This window comes from Gavialis gangeticus, unplaced genomic scaffold, assembly GCF_001723915.1.
Source record: "Gavialis gangeticus isolate Ggan-Ray unplaced genomic scaffold, GavGan_comp1, whole genome shotgun sequence".
Lineage (NCBI taxonomy): Eukaryota > Metazoa > Chordata > Crocodylia > Gavialidae > Gavialis > Gavialis gangeticus.
Window position 1 is genome coordinate 19,475,847 of NW_017729006.1, and position 19,518 is coordinate 19,495,364.

At 42.8% G+C, this 19,518-nt stretch overlaps 1 protein-coding gene across 1 annotated transcript in view; it reads right to left on the reverse strand.

Annotated features, from left to right (window-relative positions):
- Window positions 1–19,518, reverse strand: part of MYRIP (myosin VIIA and Rab interacting protein) — a 278,869-nt gene that overhangs the window by 42,575 nt on the left and 216,776 nt on the right. Inside the window, exons 7-9 of the mRNA XM_019508912.1 lie at window positions 18,551–18,728; window positions 12,163–12,815; window positions 5,008–5,247 (exon numbers count right to left, since the gene is read on the reverse strand). Of these exons, the coding sequence (XP_019364457.1) occupies window positions 5,008–5,247; window positions 12,163–12,815; window positions 18,551–18,728 (1,071 nt within the window). The remainder of the gene's footprint in view (window positions 1–5,007; window positions 5,248–12,162; window positions 12,816–18,550; window positions 18,729–19,518) is intronic.

Sequence of the window (19,518 nt, forward strand, 5' to 3'; positions counted from 1 at the left end):
GGGCCCGGAGTTGGCACGGGTGAGAAGTTCTGAAATGGGCAGTGTGTGACAGGCTAGAGGGCGCCGGTAGGGGCGGGGGCTCTGAGATGAGCTAGAGGGCACCGGTGAGGGTGCTGGCTGAGGGATAAGCCAGAGAGCGACCGCACGGCGCAGGGAGTAGAACAGACCTGAACAACACCAGATACATCGGTGAGGCTTGGGCTGCAGTATAAGGTGAGGAAAGGAGCCGCAGATAGTGCCTAAGGCACTGAGGCAGAAAATAGGCAGCCACCTGTTTTGATTAAGATCTTTCAATCAAGCAAATAACAACAAGGCATGGCAGGCAAGAAGGCGGGTGGTTGGCCCTTGATCGGTGTTGCAGGACCACGAATAGATGGTCCCGGGGAGGCACGACTGTCACAATAAAAAAACTGTACCTCTAACAACCCATCAAGTGACCACTGTGGTTCACCTGGCAAACCAAAACATACTTTGATAGTTAAACTATTTTAGTCCTGTTACACAGTTTACACCATGCACCCATAACCATTCCAGTGCTTTCATGCATTGTACTCTTCAGAGAGTTTGCCTCTGAAACATCTATGCCAGTCCCCTCTCCACCATATGAGGTCTGCCATTTCTTTCCCATTATCTTCTGTGTTTCTGTAGTACCAGTATATTTCACACAGCCCCATCTTAATACAGTCCTGAACTGTGAAGTTTGAGCCAAAAGGGCAGGTTAGCATACCCCACTTGAATATGATAGATAGTAGTGCCCATTTGCACTCAGTCCCCTTCAGTGCTGACTCTTTTCCAAGTCATGGTGAGCCACTGCACTGAATGCATTTCAACTTTCTCTTCATTCCCACAATTTAGCTGTACCTTTCTTTTCAATTTCCAATTATTCCTGTGTTTTCACCAACCTTAAATGTCTCTAAAACATTACCAAACAGGGCTCCAAACAGTTCACCCCAAATCCCTCTGCCACACCTTCTCTCAGACTGTGGCACATTAGTGTAGCAAACCCCTCCATGAGGTGGAGCTGGACCAGGTTGCTCTGTGCCTCATCGGCATATAAATTATGGAGGATTCCAGGACTCATGACGAGAACACCCAGTTCCAGTCATGAGTTGGGGTTAATTAGCACATTGATCCTTTGTGGGGAAGGTGGGTATTTGTATTACACACACACATAGTGAGCAGTGCTGAGCTCCAGGGTCACCACTAGCTTGAAACACTGTTGACTCTGCTGTGGTCCAGTCCAATGAACAACATAGTAAATTATGAATCTTTTGGCTTTAGACTGATATCATGCATAGTTTGTACTATATAAAAGTAGATATAAAAGTACTGATTAAAAGTGTGTTTATGGAGTATCTGTGCTAAAAATTACAGCAGTTTCAAAAAAAGGTAAAATACATCAATTCTGGAGGAACTGAATTATTACAGGCATATTTACTTCAAAGTCAGTCTTTTCAAATTTGCCCCACATTTCTATGTGTTCACAGAGAGCACGATTGGATCTGAGGTAGGTGGGGAAGAGGCTGCAGGGAAGGAAGTCGGGTGGGTGCGGGTGGAAGGCAAGGGGCCCACCTGATCCCTGGAGATTTATTTTCCCTGCTACAGCAATGGGAGGGGGACAAATTCAAGGCAAACCTCCAGTAATTAGAGTCAATACCTGGAAAATGAGAACAAATTTAGACATTTATAAATAATAGAATTTAATTATTGGGAGGTCACCTTTATATTCAGAGTCATCTTGTATTCAAGTAAATACATTTAGATATACATTTAGATATAACTTCCTCTTTAGGCAGCTGAAGCTACTCTTCTGACATCATATATTCTCATCTTCAGTATTTTATTGTAATACGTTGGTCAGCCAACTTAGAAAAAAGATGGTGTCATTTGGAAGAGAGATAAAAAACCCTCTTAAAATACCTGCCAAGAATAGGAATGAAGTTAGCCCACATGTTTCTCTTCTATAGTGAAGCTTCAGCAAGTTCCGCTATCAATTCCTCTGAGACCATGACTATGAATAGTATTTGGTTTTCTTGACTACTTTATTGCAGACAAAAAGATATACAATAGCCATGGATGACTAACTCTAGATCTTGGGGGGAGGAGGGGGTCCATAGCCAGCAACACTTTTGGTTCACTTCCAAAGGTTCTTTCCTTTCCTTAGAAGCCTGTATTACTGAGAAGTATTTTCAGAAAATGAAATATTTGCATGATTTCTAACATCCTTGTAAAAATGGTAAAACCATGACAACTAATAAGCATATTTCATAGACATTAGGGCTGGAAGGGACCTCAGAAGATCATTGAGTCCAGCCCCCATATATTTGTTAGGGTTAACATAAAAGAGGAAAAAATTAACCATTCATTGTTAGCTTTGCAGGTCTGTACATTCATCCACAGATGAAAAATATTTCCAGAAAACACAGACATAAAATCTCCAGCTTAACAGGAAAGGACTAATTAGGCACATTTACACGAGTTGCTTACTGTGGAGCTGACTAATTAGCTATTCAGTAACTGTTATGTGTCTACATGTGTACCCCTATTAGGCTGGAGTAAACAAGTTTACTCTACAACTGTGCGCTTGTAAATACAAGAGTGAAAAACTCTGCAGCAGTACACTTGTAGGTGCTGTCCTGGCTGGCTGGGGTACAAGGGTTCTTCAGTGCATGGGCTACCTGCCAGCTAGCCCCACACCAAAGCATCCTTGTGCCCCACCCAGCCCCTCCACAAGACATTCAGCCAGGTCAGAGGAGCCCTGGGCTGGCAGGTGACCCCCCCAGTCTCCCTGCTCCCTCAGTGTGCTGTGTTCCTGGGTGCCCAAGGGCAATAAACTCCACAGCAATAAGCCCTGGAGTTTAGTCACATGCAGTAATAAGCATGTTTAGATATAACCCATTTTGAAATTCACAGAAATGTAGCTTTTTGTAATGTTACTATCTCTAACCAAAGCACAAAGCTCTTTGTTTACAAATTTTCTACTTCCTCACTATGTTACATAAAAGCTTCCAAAACAAAACAACTTCAGCCCCTTCTCAATAGGCCCATAAGGTAATTGCAGAACACACCATTCTTGACAAATGAAAGATCTGGGTGGACAGCGTACTGCTAACAATGAGCTTTCACACATTAAGCAGTAAGGAACTATATTTGTGTTAGCGGAAGCAGAAGTCTCTGGTAGGAGGCATATTTTGCATGGTTTGAATGGCATAAAAAGCCCATTGCTACTTGTCTATTGCCATAATGTATCATAGCTTAAGTTATACCCACACACGAACACCTTGGACATTAGTTAACCACATGCCTATGTCACAATGAAAGGAACTCGCAGTCTTGTGCTCAAAACAAAAGCCTCTCTTATTCAAGACATAGAAGATTCCTCACTGCTTGCTAGCAGAACTAATTTTTATCTTGGTATGTACAGGCAGTCCATTTCATACACTTGAAAGAATTGGATTATGTTGAAACTGAGGTCAGTATATACAAGCTTTTATCCATCCCAAGGTAAATCAACATCATCCAAAAATAAAGTCTGAGTAAAAATCTAATAGACTTCACTTTGCCAGATGCGCAAAAAGGATCTGGTCAAAGTCAATTAGAGATTTCAGAGGTGACAAGTTTGTTAGGTCCAGCTGGGGGAAGAGAGCCCTATATTCAGGTGCATTATAACATCATATAAAGGGAAACTCAGAGGAGAAAGACAAAAAAATCTGGTGGTAAATACAGTCAACCATTGTTGAAATCAAGAATCTCACGGCAGGGGCTGGATTTTGGAACACTTCACACACACACTGGGTGCATCTACATGTGCAAAAGCTCCAGAAACAGTTTACTCCTGAGTAAACTACTCAAGAGTAAATGCTTCTGGGCATGTGTCTACATGTGCAAGTATGCAGGAACAGATTTGCTGCCCCTAGCAGCAGACTGATCCTGCTCCCTATGGCCCCGCTACCAGCCCCTCCAGCAGCCAGGGGGAGCTCTAGGCAAGGAGACAGCTGTCTCCTAGCAGGGGCTTGGACATTGCTCCTTGGCCCCAGGAGCTGCCTGCTGCCAGGGTGGGCTCTGCAATCAGAGCCCAGGCAGGAACAGTGTCCCCCTGCCCCAGGAGTGGGGAACGCTCAGTCCCCATTCTGTGACTGCAGGGCTGGGGCTAGAAGTTCCTTATTTCTCAGCCCAAGCCCTACAGTTGCGGGACCCAGACTGGGAGATCCTTATCTCCCAGGAGGATATCCTCCCAGGGATCTCTTAGCTCAGGGTCCGGCAACTGTGGAGCCTGGGCTGAGAGATAAGGATCTCCCAGCCCTGGCTCGGCAATCGTGGAGTGGGGGCTGGGAGCTTCCTGCTGTGAGGCCAGGGGGACATTGTCTTTACTCAAACTCCAATGGCAGAGCCTGCCCCAGGAGTAGGCAGCTCTTGGGGTCAGGGAGCTATCTCCTGCCCCCTGCTGCCCAGCTGACTGGGAGCACATTTGCTCCTGGTCAGATGTCTACATGTGTGCTACTGCACAGTTACTAACCACAAGTAAATTTTCTACTTGTATTTGCAGGGGGCAAATTTACTCATGATTAGAGCCAATTACTGTGCAGTAAGGATCTGTGTGTGTAGATACGGATGCTTACAGCTCAGTAATTACCTCTACTTTGCAGTAAAGTGTTTCATGTAGATGTGCCCACAGCGGATCAAATGCATTGTTAGGAAGGACACTGCCTTTCAGAATCTCTAAGATTTTTACACCTATGGAGTCTTGTTGTCAGAGAAAAAGGAGAATGAATAGATAGGAAAACAGGTTTGGGAAAACATTAAAAAGGCACGAAATATCCAGCCAGAGAGGCAACAGGAAAATCTATGGAATTATCTAAGCATTACTGGTAGGCACGTATAAATTCTTCATTTTCCCCCGTGAACATGATCTACTCCAGATCTGGCCCCACTACAAATAGAGACACCTCCCAACAGCAAGGATTCCAATTCCTAAGATATCTCTAGGCCACTGTAGTGACAGCTTACCTTCTTCAGCTCATCCTGTATGCTTTTGCTGTTTTCTTCCGATGACACACTCTCCTTCAGGTTCTCAGATTCTGTTTGAGGCTCTGACTCCTGTTCTTCACCGGAAGATGTTTCCTTGTCATTCATCTTAGCAGCTAGGTCAAATAACCTGGATTTAAGCTCTTCCTCCATAAGGTCTGCTTTGATTTTATCGTGTTGATCTTCACTGCTTATATCACTTTCTGATAAATCTTCAAAATCCTATGATGGAACCAAAACAGTAGAACAATAGAAATAAAACTCAGAGTGAACAAATAAAAAAAAATCAAACTGATTTTTACCTAAGCTATGTTGAAGTTTGTAATTCATACAAATACATTTATTTTTCAGGAAATCTGGAAAGATACCATGGTATAAATCTCTGGACAGTTAGATTTTCAATTTGGTATAGATGTGCAGCACGTCTACCTTTCAGCACATGGACTTGATTATTTTTGCTCTCTCCTATTTTACATGAAAAAACACAGTAAGTACATAAAAATTAATTATTTTTTTAACAGAATAATCTCCTCAGGCTTGGGATGTAGATGGCTGCCACAACAGATAGGGACTTGAAAATGTACATTAAAATATGAGCTTTTCCAAAACAGCAGTTTCTGCAGAGTGAAAATTTATTTTTATCACATGGACTTCCAAATCATAGCTCTGAGCAAATGGAGTTTGTACATGGAGAATGGGTTCTCAAATGTTTTCACTCTGCTCAATGCTACTGTAGATTTGTAATGCATTTAAAATGCTGGTCTTCTTAGAACCTTTTCATCCATTTTTTATTCCCTCTTCTTGTTCAATCTACCTTGGGCCAAAGCCTCTTTCACCTTTACGTGCTTACAGGGCACATGTATAGCTGTGCAAGTGCAATTTTTCATACTGAAGTGGGTTTAAGATTCTCTGTCCATTTGTGGCAGAATAGGGGTGTTCAGGTATGCACATCTCTCTCCTTTTTTTCAGCCCCAAGCACCTGCCTAGGGAGGGAGAAACCCAGGTACTAGGCTCCCCTCACACTGGGGGGATCTCCCACTTCCCAACAAAATGATCTAAAACCACCGGGCCAGGGACTGGGCATTGCCCAAAAAACTCTCCAGGTTTTCTCTGGAAGCTGGCCAACTGGGCAAAGCAGGTGAGGAACATACGTAGGGCTAGGAAGAAGCAAGCAAGAGGGAGGATGGCTCAGTGAGATGGATGCAGTCTTGGATAGAAGGAAGGGGCCCTGGGTTCTGGTTCTTTCTTCTGGCTCCCACTGGCTCTTCTGCATCTTGCATTTAATATTCGTTGGACAAAATGAATAAACAGCAGTAGGATAGTCTGTCTATTCTATTTTACGGCCAGGGATAAAAGGCAGGTTGACCCTCTCTTCCCATTGCTATTTGTTGTTTTTTGCACCTGAAGTTTTGGGACATGCATACAATTATGAGTTTACTTGGGCAATTCTATTCCACTCCTGGGCCTAGGCAGCCTTTCAAGAGGAGACTAGATAGTCACCTTGCTGGGGTCACCTGACCCCCAGTTACGTTTCCTGCTTTGTGCAGGGGGCTGGACCCAATGATCTTCTGAGGTCCCTTCCAGCCTTACTATCTATGAATCTATGAATGCTGCCTTCTAGGCATGCTTAGCAAGATAGCACAGGGCAAACTTACCCACACAAATGCAAATAGAATCCAAATGGTGTATAAGTGCTCCAAACAACTCTTATATTGCTATAAGGTGTGTAAAGGTGAAATAGGAGGTAGTTCCTACTTAGCATTTTCCCAAAGGTTGCTTATGAGGTCAAATTCCAGTAGAAACGGTAAGGGATACAGAACCTGTTCGGAAAGATTTTGCTTTTTGATTGATAGTTCTATCATGGATGGCACTGACATATTGTATCAACTGAATATGTTGGTCAGATCATCAGTTGATATTTACAATTGATGTGGGGGTGAAATAGAGTAGCTAATTGTTCAAATGGATTCAAATCCTGGTTAGGAGCTGCAGTGGACATGAGAGAATAGTACTCTCCATGTACAGTAATACTTCTTGAACACGTTTATACTACAAAGCCATCACATCATGTTCTACAGCTGCCTGGCTCTAATGAAAAAAAAAAGGTATTGCCTATTAGGACTGAGCACACCCAGTGTCAGGGCCTTCAAGAGAACCTGATTAACTGATAACAAGCTGGTAGAATTACACCCTTGTATTCAGGGCCAACAAAATCATATTAGCCTTCCAAATCAAGAACTTGATTGGGATAAGATTGTACTTAAAGGTTAGTTCCTGGCTGTCCACATCCAAAGTCCAATGAAATCTGTGGATGTTTTTCAGTTTTATGGGCTTTGGATGATGACCTAACTCAAAAAAGGGAGGTAGTTAGCTGTGTTAGTCTGAAGATGTCAACCAGGGGCTTTTACTAGGTGAAAACCAGGTATTCATAATGCTCAACAAAGACAAAGCAGTTTGTAGCTTACATGAGTGGGCAGGAAGAATTAAAGACTGTAGTGAGCACAGGCTTTAATTAAACACATTAGCATATGTTGCAAGCTGCCTTGACATTACTTTGGCCTTGTCCTAGCTCCTTTGCATTAAGAATCTCCTTCCTTTTTTTTCCTAGTGAAGACACAGCAGCACCATACTGAGTTTGGTGAGACCACGGATGCAGCTGTAGCTGCTGGTCATCTTTCTATCCATGCTCCACAACTACTGCTTCATTATGAGCAAGCTAGGTATTTTGTAGTTCTTGTTTGCATGCAGAGAGAAATATAACCCAAAGCTGTAAACTTAAATCACCATGGTTTTGCTACTGGTAAATTCCTGAGCATTCAAACACAGTTAACAGTGAACTGTTTGTAAATGTCATGGTATATTTTTCTGTATTACGGATTTTTTTAATCAATTAAGTTTAGGTTAGATTAATTTGGGGTCCTTGTCAATTTTTAAAATTAGAAATATGATTTCTAATTTTACTGTGCATAAGCACATGAACAAGCCAGAAAACTAGCTGGGGTGGTTCAGTAACAAACCCACATTACTCTGTGACCTATTAAGAAAAGAAACACAAAAATGACCATTACTTCATTGTAGGACACACAGAAAAGAAGCAGCCGTTCTTCTTGTAAATAGCTAAGGTCAAATAATACACTCTACACTGCAGGGGTTCTTAACTTTTTTGTGCCATGGACCCCTTTGGCAGTCTGGTGAAGCCTATGGACCCCTTCTCAGAATAATGAGCGTCTGTAGACAGGAAGACTGCAATCACGTGCGATCTAGCGGCGGGTCTAATAACTACCGTAATTTCAAAGTAGTGATGAGCGTAAACGATATTTCGAGATATCTGCAACAACTGTAACGTGATATGAAAATATCTGTAATTTCTACTGGTGACAAAGTCACAGGTACTGCTAATGCTACTGTGGTTTGTTGCCTACATTCATAATTGAAGGAAATGCTAAATTTCAGTTAGAGGTTAGTGAAAATGAAGACGTAATTTTTTTCCCATCCAAGTTCACGGACCCCCTGAAATCTATCCACAGACCCCTTGGGGGTCCGTGGACCCCAGGTTAAGAACTCCTGCTCTACAGGTAGGAAAGTCTGGGGTTAAAAGGCCCATATTTTCTGTAAATAAAGCACAAGCGCCATCTAGTGGAATGATTAAAGAGTAAACCCTGTATTTCAACATCCAGTTACAGTGACTAGTCAGAGGAACAGACAATATGTGGAGCTAAATGGTAGGAAGACTGTAATTAGCAGGTGATGCCATTTTATAAAAGCAGTAGCTGTCTTCAAAATGGAAGCAAGTGTCATTCATATAAAGCAATTAAGGTATTGTACTTTCCAGTGTGTGTGTGTGTGTGTGTGTGTGTGTGTGGGTGGGTGTGTGTGTGTGTGTGTGGGTGGGTGTGTGTGTGTGTGTGTGGGTGGGTGTGTGTGTGTGTGTGTGGGTGGGTGTGTGTGTGTGTGTGTGGGTGGGTGTGTGTGTGTGTGTGTGGGTGGGTGTGTGTGTGTGTGTGTGGGTGGGTGTGTGTGTGTGTGTGTGGGTGGGTGTGTGTGTGTGTGTGTGTGTGTGTGTGTGTGTGATGGAAAGTACAGTTCCTTAATATACATCACTATGGATTCCAAGTGCACTGAACTATGGAGACCTGAGGAGGGGCGCTTTATGCCCAAACACTGCTACCAACAATACAGTTCACCCAGAAAAGATATCCCAAAAAATCCTTGCCCCTTAGACATTTCTCAGACTCCCCCTGGGAGTCTTTGCAGTGACGGGGGAACCTTGAGGTGACTCTGCCCAGCCACAGGAGCTGTGCAGTGCAGCGATGCACCAATCTGTGTATCTGTGGGAGAGGGAGGCAAGTGTGATGAGCAGAATAGTGCTCTCCCCCTACTCTGGGCACTTGAAGAGCATCACCCTGTATATAAGACATTTCATCTGAATTGCTCAGTCTCAATGGTTTAGTTTGAATCAGGAAATTACTTTTGCAAATTCATAGAGTTTTGCCATTCCTCTACTCTCATTTTTCTCAGGAATATAGACTAAGTCTGGATGATTTGTCTTCTTACTCTAACTCATACCGCCAATCCCCTGGATCATTTTCACTGCCTTCCACTAGAATTTTCAATCCTAGCTACATCCTCTTTATAAATGTTTTATTAGAATGGCAATGGCCAATCTCCTTGGTCTTTCTCACCGGTGTTTTATCTACAATGGTTTTGTGTTACTCTTTGCTGAAGGAATGAGCAGCTATCAAGAGTAAGTTTAAACTATACAATTTGTTTTGCATTTCTTTGCTCCTTCCCCCTGTGTCTTGCTTCCCTCTTTTGTGCTGTAGGAGAATCTTGCTACTTTAAAAACATTGCCTTTGTGAAAGTGATTCAGGGCCAAATTTTGCCTTTGCCTTGGTTCTCTGACAGAGGCAAAGAAAAAACAAACAAACGATTTTTGCCTTTTGCTTTATATCTTGTGGGGTCCTTGAACACACTGGAGAGAAATTAAAACCATTGGTGAAAGACATCTGAATGAAGCCTGAAAGGCATAACCATTTTCTGCACTGGCTGGGATACTGAAGCATATGCTATACCTGCTGCTAAAGCATGCAGCCCAGCGTGCTAACAGGCATCCTGTTCTTTGGAAGCATGGACCTAATCAGGGTGCTCTGCTTCTTGGTACTTCTTGCAGAGTAGCAGGGGGCATGAAGGCCAAAGTATATCTCTGTGCATGCACACACATACCCATTTTCCCTCTTGTGCATGCATTATAATACTTGTAAGACAAGTAGAAAGGGAAGGAAATAAAATTCACTGGCTTTGGCTCTTGCTAAAAATAAATAGAGCATGCCTGGAAATGTACCAGCAGGGGATGTCTATATCTGTCTCTTCTTCCAAAGGGGCAGAGCAGATGCAGAACATGCTAGCAAGAAGTAATTTAACCAGTATCCTCAACATCATGAAACACTAGGATTCTGTTAAGGGTGGGAGTAGGTGAGCAGATATAAAGGTTAGACATAAAGGTAGGTAGTATAAACCAACAAAAGAAAGAACTAACAATGATTGGTCCATGAATCTAAAGGATAGAGCAGATTGCCTATCTACTTCCAAAGTGAAGAATAGGGGAAAGGAAGATTTAATTCCTAAGGCAGTTGCACTATCCTGATGCATTAGAGGATGTCCCAACCATGGGATTCACGAGACAGAATATCAGTGAGCTACTTGATCCTCAGTGCAGGAGTAAAGGCCAGCTCAGCTTTCCATTCACCTTGTCCAGGTGTTCAGGATTGTAATAGTTGCTATTTGCTTCTGGGGAAAATCAGATCCTACATCGAACTCCAGTCACAGCACTAGGGCATGCACCAAGCAGAGGATTTTTCTGGTTACACTGTTATTGAACTAATTTAACAAAGTACAGAGAAGGGCAACTTAAATGATCAGTGAGTGGCATGGAGTAGTTGTCATACTGGGAGAGACTAAAAAGGCTAGGACTCTTCAGTTTGGAAAGGAGAAGCCTGGGTGGAGATATGATAGAAGTCTATAAAATCATGAAAGGTGCAGACTAGGTAAACAGGGAATGGTTAATTGTCAAGTCCCAGAATACTAGAACTAGGGGGCCCCCGCTGAAATTAGTAGGTGACACGTTTAAAAATAAAAAGAAAGAGTACTTTTCTAAGCAACACACAGAATCAACACCCGTAGAATTCATTACCACAGGAGGTGGTGGTAATGAATAGCATAGCCATGTTCAAAAAGGACTGGATAAATTCATGGACAATAAATCTATTAATGATTACTTAACAGAATGGTTGGAGATGTTTCGTCTCGCATCTGTAAACTCATAATGGTGGATACCAGGGAAGGTACTGAATAGGGGGTATCTAGAGCTATCCAGCTCAAAGCTCTGCCTCTATCACATCCACTTCAGCCACTGTTTTACAGGATACTGGGACAGATGGACCATTGGTCTGACCCAAATACAGCTCTTATGTTATTAACTTCCTTGTTATAAAAACTATCTTTTGTGGGGAGAAAAAAACACTTTGCCTGCTTCTGTTCTTTTTATATTCATAGTTTAGATGTTATATTCTGCCGATTACCTCCTTTTCTTCCTGAGCAATTTTCTTAAACAAAAGCAGTGTGTAAAAACACAAGGATAAGCATACATTGGGAAATTAAAACCAGACATTACCTGGGCTATATTTCAATAACTGCCCATTTGCTTTTACATACTTGTCCATAGCAATCACCAGCAGTTACCTCCACTAAAAAGTCATTCACCAACTGTTACTACACAGAAGTATGTGAAATATCTCAGTTGTTTTCTGTTCTAAGAACAGAGAAAAAATGCAACTTCATCACATGCCGCTGCTTGTTAACTGCTGGCAAATTCTCATTTGTATTGGTGACCTGTATGTTGAACTTATGAGTACTGTCATTATCCAGTGGGTGACTGGAAAGAGGAGGAAGCAATGGCTGTACAGCGCAGACCAATCATAGTTTAAGCAACACACCTTCTTTGTACTACATTTAATTCTAATAAGCCAGAAAAATAAAGATATTAGGAGATCTCCCGATCCTTTCTATGCTTAGCATAGTTGTAAGTATGCCTGAGCTGCTGTTGCATACTTCCTCCTCCTGCAGCACAAATGTAGTTACCTGATTTGAGCTCACATTCTTGTGAGTTTTTCCATGATGCTTTCCTTCGCACAGTTCTTCTGAGACAACTTTGCTCTTTCTCCACCTTCTAGACCTCTTTTCTAAGTCATACTGGACTTCCTCAGCCTCACTGCTGTCTGAATACTCTATACTGGATGTCTGTGGATTGAAATTTACATCGAGTTCTCCGTGCAAATAGGTTCTTTCAGCTTGGGACTTCTCACTTTGAGTTCTCCTTTGCAGCCAAGGAAGCTGGCTAGATCCTCCAGCTTCTCTGGAAGAATTTACTGAAGATGTTTCTGAGTCAGAGTATACAGTCTCTGTGTTGGTACACAGTCCCGAGGAAGGGGAGGTGATTGGTTGGTGCTGATCATTGCCATAAGCCCATTCTGTGTTGTACTGGGAATCAGTATAATACGAGTCCTCCGACAACTGCCTTGGTCTCTGGCGCAGCTTGTTCAAGGCCACATTCCAGTCGTAGTCATCCTCGCTGTCAGAGCCCATCTCATCATAAGCAGACACAACGCTAGACTCATTCTCCAAGGCTTTGAACACCTGGCTCTTTGGTTTGGCAAGCATTCGAGGGAGGGGCAAGGCGACATTTTGCAAAGCCACCCAATTTCCATCGGTGCTGTGTAAAACAGGAGGCGGGCCTGTGAAATTAAAACAAGAACAACCCCCCGCCCCCAAGAATTATTTTATTACTTCAGTGGGAAAGGCTGATTTGCTTGCTTCAGATTCAAATACAGACTTTAGCAGAAGCTGCCCACTTAATTATGGGAGCAGCACAGAAAGATGGACAGAAACTTGGGCTATGGTGGATATCAGGGAAGGTAATGAAGAGGGGATTGATCACTCTAGATACAGCCAGCTCAGTGCTCTTCCTCTAAAGGACCCACCCCTGCCACTGCTGGAGACAGGGTACTCGGCCACTGGTTTGACCCAGTATGGCACTTCTTATATTCTTAAAGAAATGAATACGTGATTTGCTACATAGATTCCATTATGCCTTGAGTCAGGGGCCTCAAACAACCCAATGTTTGGTGCACGTTACCTGCACCTCTTCTAGTTGCGTTTCAAGTAGCTGCCTTAATGTGGCACTGCCTCTGGGCTAATTTGCTCTGCTTTCAGGAGGATTTACTAGTCTTTCTGGAACACTGCATGAACATGGCTATACTGCTGCAGGCTCTGAAGGTAACCTATGACTACCACCTGCAGCAGAAGTATTACAGCTACATTCATATAGCACCAGATAGTGTCATGTTTTGTCCTCTCAGGAAACAAACCAGGACACAGACTGGTACTGTAGGACCATTCCAGGAGTGGCCCTGACTCAGCTGACTGCAGAATGCATTCAATTTTGGGATAAAAATCCAATTTCAGGGATACCAGGACATAGCCTTGAAATTTGAAATGGTCTGAAAAATCTGGGAGAGTTAGTCACTTTCACGAGGGATCATATGAAAATATTTTGTTTAATCAGAAGTCATCACAGAATTATAAAATATATAAGATTTAGGATCCAAGGTTATGCTACAGGTTCTTCATTTGAGGCTAAAGTTCTAAATTTCAGAAAACAAAAATATGCAAGAAAAGGGATCTATTTATCAAAATGTTAAGGCTTAAACAGATTCAAAATTCATATTCCACTTCCTACTGGATGTGAGAGAGTTTTTTAATGTAGGTTTGAACATCTGATGGGTTTATTATTCATAATGCCTATAATAGCTGTAAACTAAACAGTGTGGTGAGTTTACATACTCATCTTAACACGTTGAATCAAATTATGCATCTTATGCAGATTCCTCTGACAGGCACAACTGTTTACATAAATGGTTAGAAGGACACAAAATATAAAGTACAGGTAGAGCATTACTGTTCCAAATGTTTAAATTTTTCTCCCAAATGATAAAACAGCTTTTGGAACATTGATATTGTTATATGGGAATAACAGGTGCCCCCAGTTTTATGGTTGTAAATATCTGGAAGTCAAGGTAATGAATTTTTTTTTATTTGACACTGCTGTTTGCCTATTAGAGGATACAATTATGAAATAAATATGCAGTATAGTAAATATGCTTTGAGGTTTGGAACAGTTTTTCCCTGGAGCATAAACAAACCTAAAAAGGAGAAAACCAAAATACCAACAAAATGATAATTAAGCTTCTGAATTCTGTTAAGGATTTTTTTTTTTTGTGTATTATTTATTTAAATCTCCTTGGCCCATTTTCATCCCGAAATTTCATATCAATTCAAAGAACTGGATTAATTATCCCGATGAAGTAAGTCACACTCTGGCAAAAAAAAAAAAAAAAATCAAACAATTTTTTCACCCTCAAACCCATCAAGTGATTTTTGCAGCTCTATTCCTGCTGATGGGTTTGGCTACTCCATGATTAACTGGCTCAGATCTGTATAAGCACTGCCTAATATTACTTCTTCACTCTCTCTCAAAACATGTGAAAAATCATGTCAATTCACAGGTTGTACCTGGCCCACAGAGCTGTCATCCAGCCCATGGGGCTCTCTCCATGGCTATGTGTCCATGGCACTTTAAAGCAGGCAAAATGCTTTTACACTGCTTTAAGGGTGTCGGTGTTTGTATGCCTTGGTGGCATATTGCGCATGAATTCCAGCCACTGTAGGAAATTCAGCAGTGTAGTGCGCCTTGAAAGACTTGGGACGCAGCTAAACAAATTTCCTTCAAGGAGTTTTAGTTTGGTACCCTACAGCCGCGGAGTGATGCACCAGGCTCTGTGCAGCTCCACAGCTCTACAGGAAGCCCTGCAGGCAGCCTGGCAGCAGCCTGGGAAACAGGCTCCACCCAAGAAAAGTGGTGAGCCTGATCTCCCCCCCCCACCCCCTCTCCAGAGCCTGCCTGCCTGCCTGCCTGAGCTGCATGGGGGCCTGGTGCTTCCCTCTGTGGCTGCATTGCCCGCTGGGACTGCCTGAACCTGGTGCCTGTGGGCGGGTGCTACTGCTGGTGTGGAGGGAGCACCAGTCCCCCCCACCACCCAGGGATGGCTCCGCATGCCAGCAGCTCACCCTCCTCACCGGAGAGGCAGGTAAGTGCGAGGTGTGTGCATGACACGGGGGTTACTTTGCCCCAAATTGAAGAGGTGGGTTTAAAAACCCACCGCCTCACAATTTAGGGCCCCCGTTTCGTCTACAAACACCCAAAAAGAGTCCAGAAATCTAGTGGCAGGGGAGCAGTCATTGTTCCCAGAGCCATGGTATTCCCTGCTGCCAAATTTCTGGACCCGTGGGGAACTCCCCAGGCTGGATGACAGGGCCCCATGCGCTGGACCCAGTGTGCAGTCACGCTAAGGCCTGATCAAGTGTGCAGGGTTGTACCAGTGCACCAGATGACATCTGTGCACTCACTGTCTTGTATTAGAAATGACTTCACATGGGATCTAGCCTGTGGAACAGCCCCATGCCACCCATTCATCCCTCAGGGCCACAGAGGGCGAGCACTACAAGCAACTATTACCTGCAAATATGAATAACTGAAATAGATAAAAGCCTTTAAAATTGATTATATAGGTAAAGGACATGAGCTGATTGCATATTAGCAGAGATGCCATGAGAAATGAACCACTATAGAGATCTTGCATATAAATAGGGTTCAAAATAAAGATAAATGCTACTTAATCAGAGTTGTGGAGTTTCAATTCACTTTTTGGAGGCATAAATATCTAATAAGATGCAAGTAAACGAATGATTGGACCGCTGGTATTTGCTGCTATCACTTGGAACTGCTGGTTGAGATCCTTTCGGCTTGAGCAGGTTTTAAAATGGAGTGGCCAACCTGCGATATGCATACTACAGATGGCATGGGCAGCCTTTGTGGGTGGCATGTAGCAGATCAGGGAGGAGACAGTCAGCACAGCAAGAGATAGAGCAGCAGAGCAGGCAGGAAGCACAGAGCAGAGAGCAGAGCAGTGGATTAGGCAGGGGAAGGGGATCAGAGTAGCCATAGGGGAGGATGCAGGGCCAATTTGTGGCACTTCCGAAAAAAGGCTGGCCCCTCTGTTTTAACATACAGTTGCTAACTAGAGAACAAAGATGCAGTAAATAATATCGCACAAGTCAATACAATAAACTATTATACATAAAACAGTCTCTGTAGTGCACCTTTGTTTTATCCCAGCTGTGACCTCCATGTTAGAAGGCATGAAGACATAATATCAGCAGGGAACCTAAAAAACACACCTTTATCAATCCATCATTCAGCTGTGGTTAAGTAATTGTTAAGTGCTAAATTACTGTGTGATTTACTTCAATGGAATTTAAGTGGGTGCTTAAATTTAAGTATCTACTTAATTGCCTTGCTGAATATAGGCTTTTGGCTAGAATCCTACTCCTACTCATTTTTTTTTTGTATAATGCATGGCAGAAGGTTACTCTGATCAGAAACTTGCATAGCAGTAAAATGAAAATTTGCATAGCACCTGCTCTGCGGAGAACACTGGTGATGGTCACCTGGCCAGCCTAATATCTGCCTTCATACAACAAGGATTTCTTAAGGTGATATCTTTTATTGGACTAAATGCATAGTTGGGACAGAGTTAGACAAACTTTTGAATGCAAGACATTCTTCATCAGGTCTAAGCAGTAAATGCCAACACAGTGTAGACCTGATGAAGAATGCCTTGCATTCAAAATCTGGTTTAACTCTATTCCAACTATGGAGTTGGGCCAATAAAATATATCACCCTAAGAAATCCTTGCCTCTCACATAACTCCCAGACCATCTTGGCTACAATATCACTCTAACACTACCTTCATACAAAAAGGACATTTTAGTAGAGAAATATCTTTGAAAGAGCCACCCAAATACCCCCAAATACCCTTCTATAATAAAAAAACCCCCACTGTGACCGCGCACTCCACATTTGGAACTGATTAGAAGAACCACTGAACAATTACCTGTACTCAATGAAGATCAGACGTTGAGAGAAATACTCCAAGTCTCTCTGCTTCTGGCTATCAAACAACCTCCTAACCTTGTCCAACTCATCATCAGAAGTAAACTCCACATTGCTCAACAGACATCAGTTGGACACAGCCTTACTTAACAACAAATGCTTCACCCGTCAACACATCTCCACTGCTGTTAAAATCAACACCCCTGCCACAATGAACCCATCAGAATCCATGAACCCTACTATACATGCCTTTTCCAAAATGTGATATAGCTGATCCAATGCCCCTGTTGTAACTACATGGATGAAACTAAACAGCACTATGCACAAGAATGAATTCTGACAGAAAAAAAGCACGAGACACACATGTCAGTAGGAGCACATTTCTCACAGGACAACCATGTCTTTTTTGATGTTACTACCTTCATACTCAAGGAAAATACACCAAACACCTTTAAAAGGCGAACTTGGGAACAAAAACCCATAAGATGGCTGGATACTAGGAACCAAGGACTGAACACCAATACTGATTTTCTTACACACTATAATCTACCTGATTCCTGAAATTCTTCCTACGCACTACAGGTGATAATGCCCCTCCGCCCATTTCTTATGTCTAGATCTCGTTTGATGTCAAGCTTCTTTTTTTCTGTTAATTGTTTGCCGACTACCTCTGGGAATTTCTCCCACCTCCACTTTCACAGCTCTACTCGCTGTTAACAGTTGCTGTGCTTGCTTCCCCCCTTCAGACAGGAAGAAGAATGCATTTTAGTCAAAAGTTTGTCTAACTTTATCCCATTCAAGCAGCTCCTCCAGTAAAGATATCCCCCTTGCCCCCCAAATCCTTGCCTCATAGCAATAAATACATTGTTAACTCACAGTGTATTTGCTCTTACTTGACTTGTAAAGATAGTCATTTTTTATTCAGTAAAGGATAAATTCTGATGTCTTTATGCAGGGGAAACTAACAGCACAATAACAAGCACTATAGACTTCATGGGTGCTTACAGACATAACCCACTCCGCCAAAAAACCCCAAGCCCCAGCACTTTAATTTTGGCCCATGGCCATGTTGAGCCCAGCACATGCCCAAAAGAGGCATCATGTCAGTTTGACCCAGCTCGCCCAACATCTGTATAGATCGGGTGCTTCAGCAGGGCTTTTTTTGGTGCTTTTATCTAATAGCTGATTCAATCAGCTATTAGATAAAAGCGCCAAAAAAAGCCCTGCTGAAGCACCCAATCTATACAGATGCCAAGCCAGGTAGAACTAATGCGCTGCTGCTTCTGGTAAAGTGAATTTTTTTTCCATATCCATCAGCAGCCATTATTATTGTCATGATAAGTATTGCCAATTTAGTGCAGGCCTTTTTACATCTGTTGTTTGCACGTCAATAGAAAAAGGACATTTGTCCAAAAGGAATAAACAAGGGGGCGTGTACTGGTACAAGAAATATTTACTTATTTCATTTAGCCTGTCCACACTTTTCCAGCTGGGCAATGCAGACATTTTATGTTCCTTCTTTCTCCTGGATTGGCCTTTCTGATGTCTCCAAAGAAGCTCAGACATAGAAGATGCGAGGTCCAGGCCCTTGCTTGGTGCATCTTCCATAGTCAATGAGAATGCTGACTGAGATCTCTGTTGAGATAAAATTCAAAGATTATTTACAAAGAGTAGTAGCCAATTATATAAAATATTAATTGTAGTAGGAGTATATCTCTATCACTAACTTAGACAGTGAGCTGCAAAGAAGCATTGGACCATCAGTCCTGGGAAATGGAATTTCATTAGTTCCAAAGTACATTTTAGGGTTAGGCCAGCTTGTTTACATGCATTTATAATGTTGTTGTTTCTACTGGGAGATGCAGGAAATTGTCTGGGCTACTAGGTACCAGATGGAAATTGAATACCACGGAACAGTGTTACAAATTTGCTTGTTGACATTAGTCTATTTAAGGGCTAGCTAGGAAGGTCTACATCATCAAAGGACCATGCTAGGGAGTGCCACAGAGAAGCACCCCACACTGGTGCTGAATGTTTTCTAATCTACAATGGAGATAATGTTTCATAGTTTCATAGTTTAGTTTCATAGTTTTTAGGGTCGGAAGGGACCTGAGCAGATCATCTAGTCCGACCCCCTGCCATGGCAGGAAGAGCACTGGGGTCAAATGACCCCAGTAAGGTGGTCATCCAACCTCCTCTTAAAAACCCCCAGGGTGGGAGCCTGCACCACCTCACTTGGAAGCTGGTTCCAGACCGTAGCCGCCCTGACCATGAAGTAGCGCCTCCTGATGTCCAACTTAAACCTTCCCTCCGCCAGCTTGTGACCATTGTTCCTGGTCACTCCTTGCGGCGCTCGGGGGAACAGGGACTCCCCCAGCGCCTGCTGATCCCCCCTAACCAGTTTATAACAGGCCACAAGATCCCC